This window comes from Parasteatoda tepidariorum, chromosome 5 (assembly GCF_043381705.1).
Source record: "Parasteatoda tepidariorum isolate YZ-2023 chromosome 5, CAS_Ptep_4.0, whole genome shotgun sequence".
In the NCBI taxonomy this organism is placed as follows: Eukaryota; Metazoa; Arthropoda; class Arachnida; order Araneae; family Theridiidae; genus Parasteatoda; species Parasteatoda tepidariorum.
This window is the reverse complement of record NC_092208.1, coordinates 66261641-66286231: the sequence shown is the minus strand read 5'-3', so window position 1 is coordinate 66286231 and position 24591 is coordinate 66261641. Positions and strand designations below refer to the sequence as shown.

The following is a 24591-nucleotide window of genomic DNA, read 5'->3' as shown; positions in this document are numbered from 1 at the left end:
AAAATCAAATTAACTTAAAAAAATATACATACAAATAAGAGTTCTTCTTACAATAAGGATCTTAGTTGCTTTCACTTAAATCACATATTACTCACTTAACAGAAATCACTCATTAACTAAAAGACAATTCTTCTTTTTATTCCAAAATTCGTTCATAGGATTATGTTAAATCAAATCAGATTTTTTATGTCTTTAAAGTTGATTGAAAAATAAGACATTTGAGTAAGCTAAGGGAAATTGATGACTTGTAATTTAATTTTTCAGTAAGTATCAAAGACATCTGTTTTATAAATTCTTGGATAATAATAGTTATAGTTAGAATTAGTTAAGCTGATGTAATAAATCTTTCATTCTATAAACTTCAGTATAAAAAGTACCCAAAATATTTACCTAAATAATCTTGTTTTGGGCTCATTCAATATTATAATACGTTCAGGAAAAGAAATTCTAACTGGCAGAGAGATAAAGCAAAAAATGTAAAATAAGTCAACAAAAAACTGAATGATATTTCCGTAAGAAAAAACATCAACATTCTTTTTTCTTGATTTATTTTTTATTCTTTATCCTGGAATTACTTCTTTACACTATTTAGGGAAAATGCAAATGTCTAGGAGACTATAAAAGATATTGCGCGTTTTATACAATGCACGAATAATAATCATCTTTAATAAAAGGAATAATTTTTAGTAATCTCTAATAAGATTTAGTAGAATTTAAAACGAATTTTGAATTTTAATTTGCTATAATGTGCCATATTTAAGAAATCTTACATATCTTTAAAAAAGCTCATAGTTATTGAATTTTATGTGCGCATAAAACTGTTCATAAAAAATTGTAGTAATATTGCCATACTGTATAGTAATAATATTTCAAAAAAAACCCCAGATATTTTTGGTTAATTACACCTACATATACGATAATTAAAACATTTATTTGGTAATTTTGTTTCGTTCATATGGTATCGGTTTACCGTAAATTTTGGTATTCAACATTATAGTTTTTACTATCGCACATTTAGTAAAAAATATAGAACTAAAAATAAATTTAACGGAATAAACAATTTTTAAGCCTTTTTCAAAAGCAGCATGATAAAAATACCAAATTTTATCACATATTATGAAACCATATTTTATTGTTAATTTTACCAAAATCATTACTTAAGCTTCTCAGTCAAAATTATCGAGCTTTTCGGTGTTCCAATAGAACCAAAAACACAATAAATTTTACCACATTCTGATAGTTTCAACCATACTTTTTCTCGCTGTATAAAAATAAGATATTTTGCTTTGATATATTTTATTATAATCAAAAATAGATCAGTTTAGGGTCAGCATTCCGCGGAAATATTTAAATATACTTTTATTTATCGGAACACTGACAAATTTACTTTCTTAAAGCACAGAGGGCGTGTTTTATTTGCAAGATCTCTAAAAAAATTGGGAAACGAGACATGTTGTTGGTTATGTAATGACACTTGGTTTTTTATAAAATCTTAGCAATAAATGCTAAAACGTTTTACAGTTTTTACATGAATATTAAAAATTAGTGTCATACTTAAATGCCATTTAACCACAAGTATTTTTTTTCAGTACCCCGACGTCTTCCAAGCACCGCCGTGGATGCATTAGCAAAAAATACTGATGATGTACCTGTGTTTTTGCTTGTAATAATTTGTGTTTCCGGTACGCTTTTAATTTTAATTAATGGCGCCATAGTTGCGTGCTACATGCAACGAAAAAAGAAAAGGCAAACTCAAGGTAATTTTAAATTATTTTAAAATGATGCTTGAAATAGATTTTGTCATATTCTTCCGCAATAAATGTTTGTATATTTACTTTTATGTTTACATTTGAAAACCATTTTATTTATGCCAATACCTAATACCTTAACTAATTCCAATAGATAGTTTTCATTAAAATATAATAGTATAATAATATTACGATGAAATGGTAATATAAGATTCAAGCTATTTTTCGAACTAAACTATTCAAATAATGTATTCGAATAATAATGAAAATGTGAAAACAGAACAGATGTTGCTGCATAATAATTAAGAATGTAATTAAAACGAATTGAGTTCTTCTTAAGTTTCTTTGTAAATTAAAATAACTACTTTTCTTTGAATATAGTTAATTTAGTTGTATTCCAACGTGTTTAAGCTGTAGAAATGTTCTGGGAAATTAAATTTTTTTCAGAAATTTGGCATAAATTATTTATTTAAATTAATTTTTTAAATTTATCAATAGCAAAATATAAATTTGAAGCAAAGCCTTCTTCATGCTTAAGTTTAAAAAAATGTTAAGTTTCTCAAATAATAGTTTTTACAAGATCGAGAAGAAACATTCAAATGAGTGCAACTTATTCTTAATTTATTTGCATTTAACAAATACTTTAAAATAGCTTCAAGAAAAAATATTTTTATTGAAAATTAAATAGTTTGATACTGTTCCCTTGTAATTCTGCATTGTGTCTTGAAAATAATTAAAAAATATATATAAAATTCCTAACACAAATATATAATAACATATTCTGAAATTAAAATACTATTTTTTTCTTATTTTGGAAGTAGAAAGATAATTGAAATCAATTTTATAACTTCTTTTTTATATTTCTCATAAACAAATGAACCATATTTCTAAAGAACTTAGCAATTTTATCTTAAATCTTTAACAAAACATAAAACTTTTTGTTTTAATGCAAAAAAATAATATCTTTATAATGAATATGTTTATTCAAGAAAAAATGCACTATTTTCATTTACTGAGGGAAGAAAAAGTCTTTTTAAAAGAATTTTACAGAGTGCTTCGTTTCTTTCTAATTAAAAAATGTTACGATTAAAGAAAAATTCTTTAAAAGCATTTAGTAGTTGAAAGAAATTTCTTTTACTTCGCAACTTAATTCAACAATTTTCTTTAACAACAAAACAAACAAAAAAAGAATAAAATCTCGAGATAAAAGCATTTTAAACAATTTTCTTATCAGGTAAGAAATATATTCTTTTTCGAACTTCCATGCATACATACGATGTTGCATATAAATAGAATAAAGTCTTGTAAGTGGTACTGTTATTTACTACACCCCTTTTTCTTCGACCTGCTTCAGTCTCGAATGATACATCACTTATATTAGCATGATCGTGAATCATTCATAAGAGACGGGATTTGAATTGCTTCAAAGATGGAATTCTGGGAAAATGGAAAGGATTTAACCAGGCACTCGATTCTAGTGTAATTTCTTTTCTATAACCTCACATTATATATATGAGAGAATGTCGATTATAGTACATCCCTTTAACTAGAAACATCAATGTTGCCAAGTACCACTTAAAATCTTGATAAAAGCTGTTAATCGGGTAGATAGTTTCTACTGTACATTCTTTCAATAATGTATGAAACGTTCTATAAATCTTATCACAAAACGATTATTTTATTTCTTTGTTGCTCTTTTGAATTATTTTTTAATCATTTTTTGTTCTAGTAATACTGAGATAGTTTCTTTCATTTTTTTAATTTTTTATGCAATAGTTTAACTTAATTTGTGACTTTATTTTTTCTGTCTGATAGGAACATTTTGTATTTTGCTTTCGTTAGGAGAAAATATTTAAGTTTAAGTAGGTTCTCTAAAATAACGTAGTTTTTTTTTTCAAATTTAAAATTATAACAACAGTTTTTATTACTTAATTATTTGCGTTTGAACTGTCAAAAAAACTCTTGAAGGCCTGCTATATTTTATTACTTTCTGAATTTTTTTAATGTTAGGAAACTGTTAACAAAAATTTTTATAAGTTCATCGTTTAATAAAAGTTACACATCATTAAAATTGTGACGAAGTAACTAAAACATTAAACTTAGTGCAGTTTGTGATAAACAAATAACTGTGATAACTTTTAAGTAGAATTCATGAAATAAACTATTTTTTAATCATTACCTTTTAAATTTTTTTAGTACACGTTTTTTTCTGTTACGGTTTTTATGAAAAAAAGGAAGAAAATATCAAAATTATACTTATTTTTTCTGTTTCTATGACTGCATTAATTGAGTGAAACCTACATGGAGAAAACATTTCTGGTAAAATTTCAGTACCGTATGGTAATGACATTTCTGAAGGAAAAAAAACATAATTTTGTTCCACAAAACCAAAATATACGGTATTTAAACCATTCATTTTATAATTTTTCATTTAAGTGGTAAGAGTTTACAGGAAATTCTGATTTTTATAATGATAGCTCTTATTAACACTTATTTAGTACAAAATACAAAACTGAAATATAAATTTAATCAAATAAATGTTTTTTATGCCATGCATATGTTACTATATGTTATTACATATTATAAAACCATAATTTACTGCAAATTTTTCCAAAATCATTACCAAAGACCATCGGTAAAAATTACTGTACATTTATGTATTGTTATAAATCTAAAAACTTGGTAAATTATACTATATGATATTAATTACTTTACAGTATTAATATGATAAAGTAACCAAATTTTACCACACGTCAGTAAAAATTATAGATCTTTTTGGTATTTCCATAAAGGCAGAAACATAGTATATTTTAACATATTCTGGTGCAGTGAACCACAGTTTAGATTATCTGTTTGAGAATTTTTTTTATAACATTGCAGTCATCTAACTCCTCGGAAAATATGCTAAGTAGTGAATTGAAAATTTAAATTCATATAATAACATAATATATATCTAACAAATAAATTATATTTAACTAACAATTGCAATTAAATTGATAGAACCAATTAGTATTCCTCTTATTTAAAAAACTACCTACAGCAAGATTCGTTGTGCTTTTTAAAACCTCTCTCTACAATAGACTTGTTGCTACATTTATTTCAATGTTATAATACTAAAAACATGCCGGTTTTCTGCACAGCATGGAAATGTCCTATCCGATCTAATATTTACTCTAAATTCACTAAAGTAGAAACTCAAAATTCGCTGGAGCAAAGTTTATATCACTCATCTAAGTATGTATTTTTTTTTCCTGGTAGTCATACGACAACTCAAAAAACATGTTAAGTAGTAAACTGGAAATGTTCATTCGGAATTCCTTTTTACTGCAACTTTTTATTGCTGGTAGAAAAGCCTATAAAGGAAAAACTGCTGGTAAAATGAGACAAAAATGTGCAGCGCATCCAGGCAAAAATAACATTAAAAAAACTTGGTTTCTATGGCAACAGAGATGAAACTAAAATGACATGCTCATTTAGCTGGTTGGAGGTGTTCGTGTCTTGTGGACTGAATTTGAGAAGTAGATATGAGAATTTATTTGCGGGAAACTAAGCATACGTTTCCTTATTTTTATGGCTTTTCTTTGCTATCTATTATGATTTAGAAGTGGGAATGGTGCTTCTGCACTTCCAAAGGAGACAGTAGTTGTAATAAAAAGAATGTTTAAAATTTATTGGATAGGTTTTATTACAAAGTTGTCTTTTCGGCTGCATATCCATCTTAAGTGAAATTTTGATGATTTTTTTCTCTGTACCGAAGTTAATTTCTTTAAAAAAAAACTCTTACCGTAGAAGTACCGTTAAAATAAAAGACGGTTTAAAATTACACAGTCTTACTGTTTAAAATAACAAAAGTTTATTCAAGATTTTGCATTTAAAATTCAAACTAAAATTTTATTAAGGAATTGTATGCACTATGGCATTCTATGAAATTAAACTGTATTCTACTTATGTATTGTATAAATAGGCTTATTTTGAAATTAATTTGGAAATGTTCAGATATTTAATTAGAGGTTAAATTGATTGTGAGCAGGTGAGATTACACAGAGAATTTTTTCCTTCCTTTTTTTTGTTGCATGAGATTTTTAAACAGATCACAGATATTTTCATATCAATGATTTCAAATTCTGCAATTGGTTTCTCTCTTCAAGCAGCTTCTTCTTTTATAGAAAAATGATATTTTTAGTCTAATTTTTGTTGAACGGTTTAAAAACTGCATATATAACATGGAGTTGTATAAATATTTCAACAAACTTCTGGGAAAGTTAGGGCACATCATTAAAATCAAAATCACATAAGTATTTATGCCCATAAATATCGTCATACGCAGCTGAAAGTGCTTCCCTATTATAAATTGTTCATTGGTGTTCTCCTGGAAAAACCATAATAGAAAGGAGCCTCTAGACGAGTACAATGACATTTACGAGCATGAGTTGCTATACAATTTGTTTCCTGAAAATCTGCCTTTACTCCCTTAGAAGTCTGTCAAAAAATTTATGCAACTCTCTGTTATATATTGCGTTCTTGAACTCGTACATTTCAATAAAAAATGACATTTAAGAAAATCTGTAACTTTAGAGGTAAAACTAATTTCAGATTTGAAATCCCTGCACAGGAATAAGATACTTTCAAATATTTATATAAATGCAGCAAAACAATTTTTCCACTGTGTTCGCTTCAAAAATTTTTGATTTTCTTTAATTTATTACAAAATCACTTTTTTTTTTTACTTTTATTTAGCATATTTTTTCAATTTAATACAAATTTTAGTTAGAGTTTATCTACGTTCAGTGCTTAAGGAATTAAGTTTTGCACTAATTTGGATGTGTTCATTATAATTTTAAAAATATGTTATGTAGTACATTCCTATAGTTTTCTTTAAAACAGAAAAATGTAACAAAAAATAAATATAACATTTTTAGCTTTAGCAAAAAATAATTTTATACTTTAGTGTAAAGTAAAAAGCTGGCAAATTATTAAAATATTAAATTCACTCTCAAAAAGTTGAGAGTCTCTTAAAATCCTTTTCATAACCTAAAATCAATTTTATTGTAAAAGCATATAAATGTAAATTTAAATAAGAAATATATATTTAATGATAAATTTAAATAATGAATAATAAATATAAAAAAGTAAGTAACAAACCTTTGAATATTGCCATTTTTTATTTTTGTTCAGAACGCTAATTGAGTTGAAGCGATAACAATAGTTATTTTTAAAATATTAATAATTATTTTTTAAAAATAATTATTTTTCAAGGAATACGAATTTTTTTTACAGTGTAATTTCCTTCCTACTTTAGGGTATCAAGTTTCTGAAGGTAAAGGTCCACCTCCAGATTCTAGTATGTATAGTAGAGATAAATATCATGACACAATTAATGGTGAAGCTTTGAGAAGTCCTTTAAATGAATGTGACGATACATTCCATGAAGAAATATTAATGAAAGAAATTATGGTAAGAAATTGTAATTTCTTGTATATTAATCGCTGTGGCTCTTTGAATATTGAATCTAAATCTATAATATTTTTCGTGTTTTGATTTTTAAAATCCATTTCACCGATTTTTTTTTTTTTTTTGATTCACCGATACTTATATTTAATTACTCCCTTGTGCAGTCTCCCTTGCGCACATTACTTTTGTATTCGAATTGATGTTATTAAAGTATTGTTTCGTATTAAAGTAATTTATATTTGAAATTATATGTTTTTTTTCAAAATCCTTTTATATTAGACACAGGACTTGAAGCACATGTAAATATTTACGAAGTGAGTTGCCCCGTTACCCCATAGGAGTATAGTGGTACATATATTTGTTCAAATATTTTGAAAGCCATAGTTTTTTTTAATAATGAAAGAAACTAGTGATTAAAATTTTAAATAAATTCTTATATAGCACATAAAATTACAGCATGGAGAAAAATGTTGGTTACTTTAGTTTCTCCATTTGTTAAAATAGCCTCAACACACTTATTTACAATGTAGTTAAAGGAACTTCAAGAATAATTCAATGTTTAGCAAAGTTTATTATAATGTTCTCATTTGAAATGCATTTCATTGCTTTATTTGCATTCTTGTGGAACAAATCATTGCTCACATCGCTATTGTATAATTCATTAACTTTATTTAAATTTCTTTATAACATTAAATAATTATTATCACTTATTTTCTTTCTTGTATAACTTTATTTAATTTTCCTTAGTTTTTAATCTGAGGGAGCATTTCACATTGCTATTTTTTTCTAAAAATCACTCGAACATTTTATGTAAATTAGTTCCGATTTTTTTAAAACTTCTTGTATATGAAACTGCTTTTAATTTCGCTTTTTGTGCTTAATTTTTATACCGGTATACCAGAGTTTCTGTAAGCAACAAATGTTTACTTTGATTTGTTTAAAAAATTGCACGGCATGTTTTAGTTTTATATACTTTATATTGTAGCGAACAATTTTCAAATTATTTTTGTTTTGATTTACAGAAGCAAGATTCAGAGCCTGGAAAAAGTTCGAAAATTGGACCGAAAGTTCCTCCAAGTAAGATAATATAAGTTTAACTATCCTAAATAATCATATTTTGTATGCTTATTGGAAATTTAAAACAAGAAATCATTCAATTCACTAATATTATCATGTGATAAATATTGTTTTACAGTTTAGAGTGGATGAGAAAAACAACTCATCACAAAAATTGATCCTCAAAAATAGACATTAAAATTTTTAAAATTACTTAATTTTTATAGATTAAATTTAAACATTTTTTTCTCACTTTTCTAATTTTTGATAAATTTAAAGGCAAAGAGGTATAGGAGAATAAATATAGATCATTAACTGGTATTAGCTGAATTAACTAGATAATTAACTTGATAATTAACTGAAATTGAAAAACATTTCCCTTGTTTTAATAATTCTTTTAAGTTTTTCTTTCACAAGAAATTATAAATAAATGAAAAAGTCTTCGAGAAAAACTGAAAGCAAAATTATGTCTTGCGTATTAATCGAAGCTTTTTATCGTTATCGAGGCTTCCATTTACATGTTTTCTAATAAGATATCCTTTGACATTTTCAACTCTTACAGTTATCGCTTACTGTATTTAGCTATTAAAACAAAAACAAATCGTATGATGTTGTTGTCGTATAATGTTATCAATGTGGTGTTGTAAGTTAGTCCAAACAGATTTAGAAATAGGTAGCGCAGTACCAAAAGACGAATTGGTCGACGGATTTTTCAGAGAGATATTAAATTGGGAAAAGAAGGGTTGCCAAATTAACCAGGTCAGTTTTGTGGTGGAAGCTGCAGAGGAAGAGATAACACCGCAGAAATGATGAAAAGAGCACCATATGTCGACACTTTTTCGTCGAAAAATTATGAAATAGTTTTGGTAGAAAATGGAAAAGACTGCGAGAGAAAAAGAAAAATGTGTTAGAATTGAAAGAATTTCAGAAAAAAAATCTAGTGATACTAAACTATGGAGTAAAAATCATGTTAATATTGAATCATCAGTTACGGAAGAAGTGGAAAAGATTGATTCCAATAAAGGAAGGAAAGGTTTGTTAAAGGTTGTTAGTGACAAAATGGTAACTAAGTCAATAGCCACACTAAAACGGAAAAAAAATTTCACGTAAGGTATCGAATAGTACTGAAGATGAAATTGAAACCAAAGTGGTTAGGTTGCCATGAAGTAATGAACAGTTGCGCTCAAGAATAAAAACGTCAGCCATTGCTAAACAAGTAAAACTCTTTCATAAAAATAAGAACTTTGTTAAGAGTGGAAGTACTCAGAAAATGACCTAATGTCGAAAAATCAATGCCAAATGAACACGAAAAAAAATTACTTTGATAGAATTAGTGATAAGCAAAGAGTTATTTCGCTGTATCTCGAGAAATTTCTAAGTGAATTAAAAGCTTTTTATATACAATTATAAAACTCCTTTACCCAAAGATATGCCAAAGTAACTTTTAGTAAATATTTATTATATTTTATTATTTTATTTAAGAAGAAATTTGAAAAAAAAATTTATTGTAAAGTTTTGCAGTATTTTAATGAATGTAATTTTATATGGCGAAATACAAAATATGAGCTAAGTCGGTCGAATAGAGCCTGAGAAATTGAGTTTCAAAAAAGTCAGATACTAAAATTCTCATTCGAATGGGACGTATATTTTCTGAGAGATCTAATTTTAAATATAAGACTTTTTTAAAATTTGATTTCCCCAGAATCATTCGAGAGATCAAGTTCAGATTTTGTCAAATATCCAAGGAGTTCCTGTTTTTGTTCATTGTACAAGTACGCAATGCATTGCACCATCATTTTACATAAAAAGATTTCACACCACATATAAAAAGTAAAAAGATCTTTACTACTTCTTTTTGCATTTTATGGATTGCGAAATTTATTAGTCACATTTAACATTTTAAGGTCACAATATATTTTATTAAATTAAATTTAATTTCCCTTTAAAAGTTTATATTTTTTTCTTCAGATAATATTTGATATAAAAATATTATTTTTTACATTATAATGAAATGTATAATAATATTATTTCTATTTAAATATTATTTTAGTAGTTTTTTTTAAAAGTATAAGCACTTAAAACACATTCATGCCTTTGAATGATAAAAATTGTAAAAATTTAATAAATGTTTCAAAGAATATTTATATGAAACTTAATTAACTTTTTGAATTCTTTATTATCATTACTAAATAAATATCGCATTAGTTTTGTTCTAATAGTGCGTATGAATATAAAGATTAAATAATAATGATATTTAAATTAAAAGACTTTTTCGAAATTAGAGCAACACTGAAAGTTAACGAGAATTTTAGTAACATTTTTGTGTTTTAAAGCGATACATCTAGATATAGATAAATTTAATATCATTTTCTTCATCGAAAATATTATTTTAAATCATAGTTTCTCTCAAATTAGTTAGTGTTTTATTAGTTTTTTAGAGTTTCTCTGCCTAAAACTATTCGATGAAACATATTAATATGAATATTATTACACATATTTTTGCGCTTTTGAATATTTAAACATAAATTTTTAAATAGCAATCATTTTCTGATAAATATTGAATAAAAACTTTTATTTAAAATTTTCTTTATTACATTTATTGACATTGTTGAGAATATAATAAAAAAACAAAAAATTCTGCTTTAAATTTTCTTTACTTAAAACCATATTACAAACGTGAAGAATTTAAGTTATAAATCAGAATTAAATTATTGTGAATGCATCATAAATTTAATATTTATATCAAATTAGTATTAGTAACAATTCATAAATTTAATTTGAAAATAATACTTGCAATATTTTTAAAAAGATGGAAATCTTTCTTTTTTAAGATGTTGTGTCACTACAGTTAGTGATTATTATTTATGATCACTCAAATCATCATCATCTCAATCAAATCATCTCAATCATCAATATTTCACTCAAATCATTGAGTGAATTGAATGTTGAAATTGTTAATAAATTTATTTAGATTGAAAAATTTTTTGATTTCTATATTGGATCATGTGCGATTCGGGAAAATATGCGGCTGAAAATTTTTCTTATATTTTTTCACTAAACTTCAATAATTTCCTTAAAAATCATCTAAATTATGTTATATTTAAAATTCGTCCTTTATTAATGATAAATTTTGAATTATACAGAACAAAATAACTACCTTGTGCCAATCCAGTTTCAAGCTAATCCAAGATAAAAGCAGATCGAATGAGGTTCGATACTTCAGTGAGAAAGCGCTTTAAAAAATATATCCCTCTACCCTCCATTTGCTCTTTAATTTCATATTTTGTAATCTCGCAACTTAGTTATGAAAATATTTTAACATTATTTTTACAAAATGTCAGCCAGTACATGGTCGTCTAATCACTCCCTTTGTTTTATATTCCTAGTTGTATTTTATTCTGTATTTACTTGATTTTTTTGTTTTACTTTGTACTCGTCTTGAATTTTTGTTATTATCGTTTTGAACTTTCTTTTAAAAAAATACAAAATTTTTTCGTTTTGAACATTATAGTTCTGAACTTTCTTTTAAAAAAATACAAAAACTACTTAGAAAATTTCTTGAAACTTCATAGGTCTTAAGATATTTAAATCAAATTTTTTCCAGAAGTTGTCGAATGCAATTCACTATAAAATTATGAAATTTTTTTTTAATGCTTTACTCATGCGCAGTACAAAAGAACTAGTTTAAATAATCATACCTTGCTCATTTTTTAAAATATTGTTATCAAATTTTTAAGCAATAAGTTTGTAATTTGTTTTAAATTGCTCCAAATATTTTGTTTAATTTTATTGAATATTTTTAAAGTTATAGCAAAAAAAAAAAGCATGAGTCAAAAAAAATTTTTTTTCTTTAAATGTTGCTTATTGCTTGATTTTTTTTGTTTAGGGAGTTCAAAAATGCGCGTTTAAAAATGCACTTCATTTCTTAAAGAATCATGATGTATTAAAAATTAAACTTGATTTGAGAGTTTCATTATGGATTTCTTACTTGTAAGTGCTTTTAAATCTTAAGATATAAATATTTCAATCATGGTCGAAGAAATACAGATTCATTTTCAATTTAAGTGTTTTTTAAACAAATTTGCCATTATTTTTAAGAATATGTTAAATGCTCGTAAGAATTTATGTGCCTAACTTCCTTCACGTTAATTCATATTAAACGTTTTAGGAATTTCAGTTCTTAATAAGAATTACATTGTCCCAAACCCATGTATTTTACGTTCATCTTACTTTGGCAACTGTACCGATTCAAAAAATTAATTTGAAAATTAAATTTTAATTAACAAAGCCTTGCTCCAACATTAAAAAGTAATGAATCATTTTTTCATATGTTTCCCTGTCACCACATTTTATGATAATTAATTTTCAAAGTCATGATGAAAAAGTTATTAATAAAATCCCTCTCATTTCCTAAAAAATAATCGTATGCTTAAATTCTAAATTCGGTGCATCCTTTCAAAACTTAAGACTTTTTCAATATTTTAAGTCTTTTTAAAGGACTTTTCTTATCAAGAAAATGAAAATAAAAGGAAGATAATTAAAATTTCATTCCACAAGAGATGAGTCTTTGTGGTCTTAAAACCAATGTCAAATTCTTTTGCGTTCGTAAAAAGAGTTTTCGGGCTTCTAAGCTATTTATATGCAAATTACTGAAGATTAACAGCTTTGAAAATTTTCATCTCGGATTTCAAAAAATAAAAATAAAATATAAAAGAATCGAAGCATTTTATCGTTCTTTCCACAGATTATCTAAAGCTTCACATAACTTATATATATAAGTTTTTATTGCATAAATTATATATTTTTACATCGCTTCTAAAATGTTTTATTTGGAAAAGTCCCTAGTGTGGAAAAATCCTTGTAAAAGTATCACTTTTAATTAAGCACTTCCCGAAATTTTAAATTTTACTAAACATAAACAACAACATGAGTTGCGAGAAAAATATATTTTGAACGCGGGGAATTTCATTAAATTTCATGTTTAACAGTGAAGAAGGGAGAAATATTTCGCTTATTGTGTTTCAAATATTATCTATATTAAAATGCTTTTAACTTTATTTTCTTAAACAGGAACTCATAATCAAAGATGGCACAACTCAGCAGAAAACAGCTGTCCAGATATATTAAAAAATGGACACAGCTATGTAAAAGTAAGTAAATATATAATAAATTAAATACGAGTGTCGCACAAAATATTTTAGTTCAATTATATTTATTTTTATACGGTTATTTAAATTTAACACATCACCGGTAGAAACATTATATATTTTAAAATATCACGCAAATCAATATTTTATTTTAAAATAAGGATTTAAATAAATTGAAAGCCGTATAAATTGAGAAAGAGAATTTGAAAACTCTAAACCACCACCAGAAATTAGTGAAATTGATATTAATTAATATTTTTAATGATATTGAGTTATTTAAATATGATTATTATAACTGATCTAAGGAATATAAATTTTATTTTTATATTTCATATATTACGGTCGTAATTCTGCGTTTACGGCTACTAATGTTCAACTCCCTCGCCTTACATTATTGAACCTAACCCACAAGAAAATTGAGCTCTTTGATCAAACATTGAGATAAACTAGCCTACGTAGAAGAAAATTTGAAGAAACCCACGTTTGCGGTACATGGAGAAGAAAACCTCGATAAACCTCTCACGATTAGCCCGACGGCAAAGGGATTTTAACCAATCATCTGTCTACCATTACGTCAACACTGTAGTCAAATCGAGCAGAGTGCAGAATTCGTATGGACCAGCCCATAGCTGGGTTTTTGCACTAGGTCATCCTAGTACGAATCCCAGCTATGGGCTAACGTTGCTACGAATGCTTTTTCCCTTGAGCCACCACAGCCCGAAGGACTATAAATTTTATTTTATAACCGACATTTATCAGCTGACCAAATTTAGTGTTTACGGCTACTAATGTTCAACTCCGTAGCTTTGTAATTTTGAACCTAATCCAGAAGACAATGGAATTCCTGGATCAAGTATTGGGAAAAATTCGTCGTGGTGGAGAACTTTTTGATTGAACTAAATATCACCTAAATTACTTTTTAAAGACGAAAAAAAAATTCTAAATTGATTTAACTAAAAAAATGAATATTAAAAATTATACTAGCAATATAAATTTGTGAAATATTTAATATTTTTAAATTATTTTTGATCAAAGAGAAATTGAGTGAAAATGAGAAAAAAATGTACCATCATTAAAAGCAAGCTTTTTTTAAGCCTATCGTGCACTTTTTTTGCTCTCATTTTAAAGTGAGAACAGAAAAAAATGGAAAAGATAGGTAAACAGAAGAGTCATTTCTACACTGTGAAAAAATAAATAATGAAGATTTCTATTACATAACGGAAAATTCTTGGCAGCAAAGTTGCCGAAGATTATCTGTATACTATGGCAAAAACACGTTGGCAAAAATTTCCTGAAACAGATCACTGCAGAAAATGTTTGTACGCATTACATATTTTTAGTCAGTCAGGGTACTGCAGAGAAATTTGCCATGAAGGCCTTCTGTTTAGTGAAACAGATCCTTAAAATTTTTATTAGTTATTTTTTAATTTTTATATTTATTGCGTAACATTAAACGATTGAGGGATCAAAAACTTACGAGTTTGATATAATCATCAGAGAATTTTTATATTTCACGTCGTTCAGCTCCGACGTCCCTTAGCTGGACTCGAACCCGGGACATTCATGGTATGAGATCAAATATATCACCACCATATAAACTGGTCGATAGAAATAAACTATAATTCGTTATACACTATCCTTAAAAAAATGTAAAGAGTCCCTCTTTTTTCCCTGAAATTATTAAATCTGTTATTGTATCGAATAAGCAACATTCAGATACATTAAAATTTAATACATTAAAATGTATACAAATACATTACATTAAAATTAATACAATATAAGTTATACATTAAAATTTATACAAATACACAAAAAAAATTTATGGACAATTGGTTACTTATTTCTAATTATAAAACAGAAAATTTCATTAAATTTTGAGTAAAAATAAAATAAAAAAATAATATTAAAAAACATTTTAAGTACGCTTATTTAAATGATAGATTACTGAATTTTGCCTTTATAAGACAGTATTTTTAGAAACATATAAAATACAACTTAGCCACTCTATTAGAAGAAGGAAAATATAGCTAATATTAATCACGAAATTTAGTTGGGATTCTTTTTTGAAAAAATTATGACAATATAATTCAGCTATCAGCAATATTTAAAACGTAGATAACTATTAAGTTTTCATCGGTTTCAAAAAAGAGGATAGGGTCTACTTTGTGCTAGGTAAAAGCATGAAACAACATGACTAAAGATCGAATAACGTACAGTAATGAACATATTATAGTTTCGGTTCTCTAAACTAGAACTTTCCAAAGAGTCTAAACACCAAATGGCAGTTGAAATGTAAAATGAACTAAGGGGGCAAAGAAACAAGCTTGAATAAGGTAATAAAGGGAAGAGTGATAAGACAGAGGTGTTAGGGGACTTGAGGGGAAATTCAGGGGACAAATGGTTATATAAGAACAGATTTCCAAGTATTGGGAAAGGGTGGGATGCTAAAAAGAGCAATAACTAAATTACTAGCATCCCACCCATCACCAATATTTGAAATCAACAATCCCACCCTCATTTAATCGATTACACCCTGAGTTTCCCGTCTAATCCCATCACACCAGTTTTTATCTCTCTTCTTTTTAATACCTTGCTCAAGGTTGTTCCTTTGTTGCTATTGGTTAAACCACCTTGCACGTGTTTATCTCCTTACTTTAAAACTGTTATTTGGTATTTATAGACAAACTGAAGAATGTTCCAGCTTGGAGAAGCAAAACTATAGTATGTTCATTTATGTGCTTTCAAGCACTCTGTTTCTTTTGCTTCAATTTGTGTATTATTTGCTTTTTGATAAATAAGTTTTTTTGTGCTAAATTTTAGTAACGAAATTTTTTTAGAAACATCTTAATCAATGTTAATCCATTTAAACAATAATTGAAAACATCCAAGTGTTAACTATTTCATAACCGTCGTTGAACAGCCAATCCAATTTTGAGTTTACGACTACTAATGTCCAGTTCCGCAGCCTTGTAATTTTGAACCCCATCTAGAAGACAAGGGAATTTCTGGATCAAGTATTTTTTTTACACCCGTCATTGAATTGTCGACCCAATTTTTAGGTTTACGACTACTTATGTACAACTCCGTAGCCTTGTAATTTTGAACCCAATCCGGAAGACAAGGAAACTCCTGGATCAAGTATAGTGAGAATTTTACCTCCGTGGAGGACTTTTTTGATGAGACTAACCCGCATCTGCGTTACATGGAGAGGAAGACCACGAGAACCTCCCACGGTTAGCCTGACGGCAAGGGGACTCTAACCCATAATCCGTCTACCACTGAGGATATTTCACGTCAGCACTGTGGTTGGTGAAAGCTAGATGCGAATTGTATATCGACCAGCCATCTCCGGGATTCGAACCCGATTCACCTCATTGGAAGGCGAATGCTCTATGGGTCAAGTATCGCTATAATGCTATGGAAGCAAAAATTACCATTATCATGTAGTTTTTCACACCTTTCGCAGGATCTTAAGACACTTCGCTGTATCAGTATTAAAACTGCACAATAGTGGTACAGTTTAAATAATTACCAAATATATCAATACTAACTGAATACCTCTTCTTTGTACGGTGTGAAGAAAAAGTAAATGATCAATGACTCAGTTTTAATCAACAATGCACAATCTTTCTTTGGGATATAATGCAAGAACCTATAATCGGAGAAAAATGTAAAGTAGACATCGTGTCTTTGAAGGTATGTATATACACTAATTTTGGTGAGGAACAGTTTAGAATTGTTGATTTGTATAATGTGCACACATATACAAATCAACAATTTTAACATATGAACATTCTGCATACATATAACATATGAACATTCTGTTTCATCTATATAGATGTCTGAAATTATATTCACAGATTGAAATTTTTAGATTTTTGAACTATTTCAAACGTAAAAATGTCTTAAACAAAAATTTTCATTAAATTATTTAAAAAACAAAAAGAATATTTTTGCGAAATCTTAATCTAATTCGTATATTTCTAGATCTAAATTTCCGATTTCTGGACGGTTTAAAAACTTATTATTAATACTGTATTAAATCAAAGCAAAATGTTTTTAAAGGCTTTCAGCAAAAGTTCGAATTAAACTATTTGAAAAACTAATAATATCTTTACAAATTCTAAATATAATTCGTTTATTTCTAGATCTAAATTTTCGATTCCTGAAGGATTTAAGAACTTATTATTAATTCTATATTAACTCAAGTCGAAATATTTTTTTAAAGCTTTTAAATTAAGAGCATTTTTATAAACTTTTAATATAATTCATTTATTTCAAGATTTGAATTTCCGATTTCTGGATGGTTTAAAAACTCATTATTAATAAGGTATTATTTCAAAGCAAAATGCTTTTAAAGGCTTTCAACAGAAGTGTTCATTAAACTTTAAAAAAAACTAAGAATATTTTCGCAAACACTCCATCAGATGCGTATATTTTATTCCCAAATTCATTACAGTTCCAAAAATATCCATGGTTACTCAAATTGATAAAGCTTAAACAATATAACTTATTTATGTATTAATGCACTTAAAGTTCATATGCTTATGGAATTCCCTGTAAGAGTATGGGACAAGAAAAAAGAATATTTTTTACAGCATATCTGGCAATCATAAAAAAGATGGAATCCATAAGAACAATTTAAGTTAGAACAATAAAAAAAGAATTTAATTTGAGAACTTGAAAAAAAAAACGAGATTTCTGGAAAATCCATGTAAAAAGGAAAAAATTTAAAACTGTCTAGACAGTTTAAAACATTTTATTTTATTTTATGGGACATGTTAACAGAAATATTTCGAAAAACTTTCCCAGAGGTAAACGATCTTACAGCTTAAACATTTATTCCAACCAATTTCATTTCCTTCAAAATTTGCTTCAGTTTCGGGAACTATATAATTAGGAAAAAAATTAATTTCTTATTTACAAAGTCTGATTTTGAAACACAAGAAATTGAAATGCTTCTTAAATTTGAAATTCTTGGAGCTTAGAAAGTAGAAATTTCTAGAAATCAACTTACTAAGTTTACAGGAATTTATTTATTATATTATTTTCAATGCGTAGAATTTTCACAACTGTTTTTGCCAAGGTAATATTATTTTGATGAATTATGCATTCAATATTTATTTTGAGTTGCAATGTTTGAATTACATTCTGCTACAATTGAACATTTTTAAAACAATATGAAGTTCAATATCTTAGAATAGTTCCCCGGATTCAATGTATATTTAAGTAGAAACAGGATAAATATCTATTGTACAATTGCTACAATGGGATAAAATAGTCTAAAATGTTTTAGTTTATTTCCATTTTATCTTATCAATATACCTTATTGAAATTCAACTGGCACTGGGATAATATACATGTGGGAAATGCAGGAAAATAGGGCTTATTTTCAACTGAAAAGAGTAAAAAGTTTTATTAGTTCAAGTTTTCAGAAATTGGTATAAAATAATATACAGTCAGAAAGATGTCATTTTTTTTTAATTGGCTATTGCAAGCTTGACAGAATACGTGTAATTATAGGATTAATACGGATTCCTGTACACAAATGCCTTATTGGTCATTCCTTATTTTTTTCTTGTGACCTTTCCCTTGCGTTTGCATCAGACATAGTTTCTACCCAACTTGATTTTATTACATTACTTGCACATTCTTGTTTATTGTTTTTTTTTTTCAAAAGTTTTTCCGAGTTTTTCGAACAATATGTCACAAGGCCGGGACAGCCTGGTTGACTGGGCCCATGTCAAGGAGATCGTGGGATCGATCCCAGCCAGCCAAAGACTCTACGTGTAGTATATGGTGACTGATGCACGTTACAAAGTCCTCCATGCTCCCATAATGAATCATACTGGGGGAACTGATCCAGTAGTTTCCTTGTTTCTGGATTGAGTTCAAAAACAAGGGGCTATGGAGTCGATATGTATTCCGCATCCGGCTTGCACCAACCACAGTACTGACGTAAACTATCCTCAGTGGTAGCCCGGTCATAGGTTAGAATCCCCTTGCAGTCAGGCTAAGCATGGGAGATTTTCGTGGTTTTCCCCTCCATGTAACGCAAAGGCGGGTTAGTTACATCAGAAAGCCCTTCGCGAAGGCAAATTTCTCCCGATACTAGATCAAGGAGTTCCCTTGTCTTTTGGATTGTGTTCAGTATTGCAAGGCTACGTAGTTGAACATTTGTAGTCGTATTAAGCTTATTGTCATATTAAATCCAACATGTTTCATTAAAGTGACTAAGAAATACTCATAAAATTCTTTATTTGCTCTTTTCATATTTTTTGGAGAAAAAAAATGCACACAATTAATACGTTTAAAAAATTTAACACATGCTTCAATTTTACTGATATGCTTAAACATATTAAGGCTAAAAATATATAATTGTTATTTCCTCTAATTGTTAAAGATATATAACTGTTTAAAAAATATCAATTTGAATTCTTAAACCATTATACTGATTAATTTTTCGCAATTGTATCCTATCCAATACAAGTAAAATAAATATTTAAAATAGTGAAGAGTTAAGTAAAACTATTCAAAAACACCAATGTAGTAAAATTTTATTAAAAACACTTTGATACAATATTTTAAGAAACATTTAAAAGTAGAAACTGGTGTATTTCATGACAATAGATTCAAATGGGTGACCTCAGACAAGTATAAATCATTCCTAATCTGAGATATTTTGGCGATGAAATCTGCCTTATCTTGCTCTCCAAACTGTCTTTTAAATCCTTGATTGATTTTTCAGATAATTCTTAGTGAGAAATTCTAATTCATCAATTAGAAGCTCTACTTTCATTTGCTTATTTCATCAATTGTTTGAGTTAGATTTACTAAATTGGCAATTCATATCTGGGTTTTAATCTCAGAATTGATGTGACATGTAGTCATATTAATTCATAATAATCTATTTTGACACGTTAAGGAATAGATGATAATCCATTATTTATCGTTATGGAAATAACTCTTAGGAGGATATGCGTGAGCAAATCATGCTGATATATTTTGATAATACTGATAATACTTCAGAAATAATTAAAATATAACCTGAATTGTGAAGCTTGGACAAAATTGACAGTAATCAAAGAAATTTCTGAGCGATTATCTGAAGGGACATTTGTATAAGTTTTAGAATATAAATTTAATCAGTAATTTCGGACAATATTGGACAGTAATTTAAGAGCTTTCTGAGAAGAAATTTATTGGGCTTTAGAGTACAGAGTACGACATACAATTAGCAATTACGGACATAATTGAACAGTGATTGAAAAACTTACTCAAAGAATATGTAAAGGGTTATTTGAGTAACATTTAAATTGAACTTGAGTTTGCAAGTTCGGAAAACATTGGAGAAAACTTTCTGAAAGAGCATTATAATGGTTATTTTTGTGAACCTTATAATACCACTTGAATTTAAACTTTTTGGACGTTATTGGACAGTAATCAAAGAGCTTTCAGTAGTCAAAGGACAGTAATCAAAGATAACAACTTAAATAGTTTTTGAGTAAATATTTCAATACAATTTGATTTAGTAATTTTGGATAAAATTAGACAGCAATCGAAGAATTCTTAGAGGGGAATTTATTGAGCTTTAAAGCACTGAGTACTACTTGAAGTTAGATGTATGGGCAAATTTAGACAATAATCGAAAAGCTTACTGAAAAAAAACATGTTAAGGGGTATTTCAGTAAGCTTTAAATGCAATTTAAATTTGTGATTTAGGACAAAATTAGACAGTAATAGAATAACTTTCCAAAAGAGCATGGTAAGGGGTATTTAAGTAAGCTTTATACACAATCAGTGGGTATTTAATTAGCATCAAAAACCAACTTAAATTTATTAATTTTGCACAAAAGTGAACAGCAATGAAAGAGCTTCCGTGTGTATTATGGTGAGTTTTAAAGCATAACTTGAATTAAATCATTTTTATGAAATTAGACAGTAATCGACGAGCTTACTGAAATATCATGACAAAGGGTATTTGAATAACTTTTAATACAATTTATTTTGGAAATGCAGGACAGCAATATAATATCTTTCTGGAAGAGCGTATCAAAGGGTATTAAAGAGAGCTTTACAATTTGCATTTAAAAGTTGCGGACAAAATCGAACAGTAATCTAAAAACTCACAGAATGAACATAAAAGGGTATTTGAGCAAGTTTTAAATAGACTTTGAGTTAGCGATTCTGAACTAAATTGGACAGCAATCTAAGAATTTTCTAAAAGAGTCTATCATTGGTTATTTTAGTGAACTTCGAAGTCCTGCTTGAATTTATAAATTGTATACAAAATCGAACGGTAATTAAAGAACTTTGTGAAGAACGTGTCTATGGATTACATAGAATATAACTTGAATTAAATAATTTGGACGAAATTGGACAGTAATCAAATAGCTTACTACAAAAGCACATCAAGGGCATTTTAGTGAGTTTTAGAGAACAACTTAAATTTAATAATTTTGAACAAAATTTGATAACAATCAAATATTTTAGTGAACGAATCTGCTAGGTTATTTTAACGAGCTTTAAAAGTCATTTGGCTTGAGTTCAGATGCAATGTTCCATAATGTCTACTCTTAATGCACGCTTTTGAATTTCAAGTGAAAAATAAAAAAATGAACACTGGACATCACAAATTAAAAGTTAAGATGAAAAAACAAAAAGATTATCAAACTCTAACGATTTACTATGCAGGAAGTCGAAGTAAATAAAGGTAATTATAATAATTATGTTTTACTTCCCTTAGTTCCCTGCAAGAATTAAACTTGTTTTGACATTATAAATGATGTTGCCAACGGAAACTGAAAGGAAATAAAAGGAGATAATTAAAAATTAAAAACTTCTTCAACATTTCCCCTACAATCTAAGCATTTTTTCAACTAAAACGCAAAAGGCGATTATTATAAACATCTTTAACTCTACTTTCCTCAATAGTAATTCTTCTGATTATTAGAAAATTTATGTGTTCTTCTTTTTTAATCGTTTGCATAATGATTGGGGACCCCTACTGAATAATTTTTTTGGAAATTCTAATTACATGTATTAAGGGTGGTGAATCAAGATCCCCATAAATTATTAAGGCGAATTAATTTATCTAAATTCATGCATAACAAAACATAGTGCGAAATTCCATTCATATTCCATTAAATTATTTCTAAAAAAACTCGTTTTGAAAATACTTTGTGAAACGCATTTAGCTTGAAAAAGAGCGAGGTTTTTATTTTTTTCCCTCAGACATAACACAAATAAACTAGCCAAAGCCTACTACTAATACTGGTATATCAAACTTCCCAACAAAAATTTTTTCTGACGCAAAAATTTATGTAAAATTATATTAATTTTTCAGGAAGACTGCAACTCAACTTCTTCGGACAATGACATCACAGATCTCAGACGAAATTCATTGCTCAATGAAGGTATACCAAGATCTGATACAGCACTTTTCATCCCACCCCCACCTTTAGTAACAGAAGAGCCCCTGATAAAACCAGGTGGCGCCACGGTGGCCTTAGGTGTGTCTGCAGTCGATTTGACTTCAGGAAAGACAAAAACAATTGTTCTTCATACTCCACACTTGCATCACGAAGGAACTGCAAATCAGCCATCTTTGGTAACACTCGATGGCCATTTTTTATGACTCAATAGAAAATACTGCGCATTCTTATGACTCTCAACAAACAAACAAAAATACTGCGAGTTCCTAGCAGTGTTTTTCTCTTCAACTTTCTTACTCCGTGAGTGCCCGATGAAATTTTCCTGCTCACACAATTTTCGTGACGTAATGTGTTTTGTTGCTTGAAGCGTTGAACCACGTATCGTTCTCTATACTTTAAACCATAACTTATTTGAAAGTGCATCGTACTTTTTTTTACTGTGGAAGACAAAATAATGGTGATTCATTGTTTAAATAGTTAAAACTTTACAGTTAATAAAGTTGCGAGAAGATTCATGAAGCAAAGTTGAAGAAAGAAGTGAGCGGAGTATTACGAAATCTTCAAACTGGCAATAAGTTTTAAAAAATTGGAGATTTCTATCCCCTGGTGTGGAAATATGGAAAATGTTGGTATTACTAGAAAATAATGTGTTAATTAATGCAAAGTAAAATAATCAGCAAAACAGTTTCGTAAAACTTTTTTTTTTCAAAAATAGGGAATAAATTTAATGCATTTACATACGTTTTATTTACATCGCCAATACTAACAATCAAATTTTTCCCCTGAAGAATTATTTTATTTTGTATTATAATCACTTTATTGATGAAAATATCGGAAGAAACTTTTTCACAAATTTAGACATATCAGCTTTTGAAAATTCAGAAACAACAGTAAAATGTCCTATTATTTATCATTCACTTAATTTTTACCATTTTTTTACCATTTAATTAACAATATTAAAAAATTAAGCTCCATACATACAGTTAGTTGAACATGACCTGTTTTGACCTTAATATTTTGTTGTTTTTTTTTTCAAAATGTTGCAAGATACTTTCTTTGACTAAAATCTTGAGTTTAACAATCCAACATTTATGTTTTAATCGCAAATTATAATTGTAAAATATTTCAAACATATCTGTTAGTTACAAGAAACTTTAATATACATTTAATTAAAATACATATCATATTTGCAAAATCAAAAAATATAAAGCATATCAAAATTGCAATTTTAAACAAAATGACCGTTTGTCCTTTGAATTAATATTTGTCAATGTGCTAAAACAATCATAATAAAAAGGAACAATTTAACTATTGTTTTATTAATCAAAAAATAGGCTATTGAATTATAATTTATTAAATATTAAACTATTATATATTGTTTATTATAAAAACTTATCAACTCAAATTTTTCTATTTTAGAATTAACAAAGATAGTTTTCTAAGTTACATTTCTGCATATGTACACGGTTCAAATAGCGGCTCTGCATGTATTCACAGTTCTGTTACTTATGATTTTGACAAAATTAGTACATGACTAAACATGAAAATAATATCTACTAAACATAAAAATAATATAAAAAATGTTATTGAGAACTAATATTGCTTATATGATTACTTCATGTGTCTGATATCGCTGTATATATTTTACACACTAAAAGGATTAAGTGTACCTCTCTCAACTTCGATCTAAAGGGGTGTTACTTAAAACAGAAGAATGGAAATTTTAAATTAATGTGCTACCATTTTTATTTCAAA

General features: G+C 27.5%; 1 protein-coding gene across 1 annotated transcript in view; it reads left to right on the top strand.

The window, feature by feature from the left end:
* Positions 1–24039, top strand: part of LOC107441037 (nephrin) — a 342812-nt gene extending 318773 nt beyond the window's left edge. The window contains exons 18-22 of the mRNA XM_043050259.2: positions 1590–1757; positions 7048–7202; positions 8222–8276; positions 13326–13405; positions 22749–24039. Of these exons, the coding sequence (XP_042906193.1) occupies positions 1590–1757; positions 7048–7202; positions 8222–8276; positions 13326–13405; positions 22749–23039 (749 nt within the window). The 3' untranslated portion in view covers positions 23040–24039. The remainder of the gene's footprint in view (positions 1–1589; positions 1758–7047; positions 7203–8221; positions 8277–13325; positions 13406–22748) is intronic.
* The last annotated feature ends 552 nt before the right edge of the window (positions 24040–24591 follow it).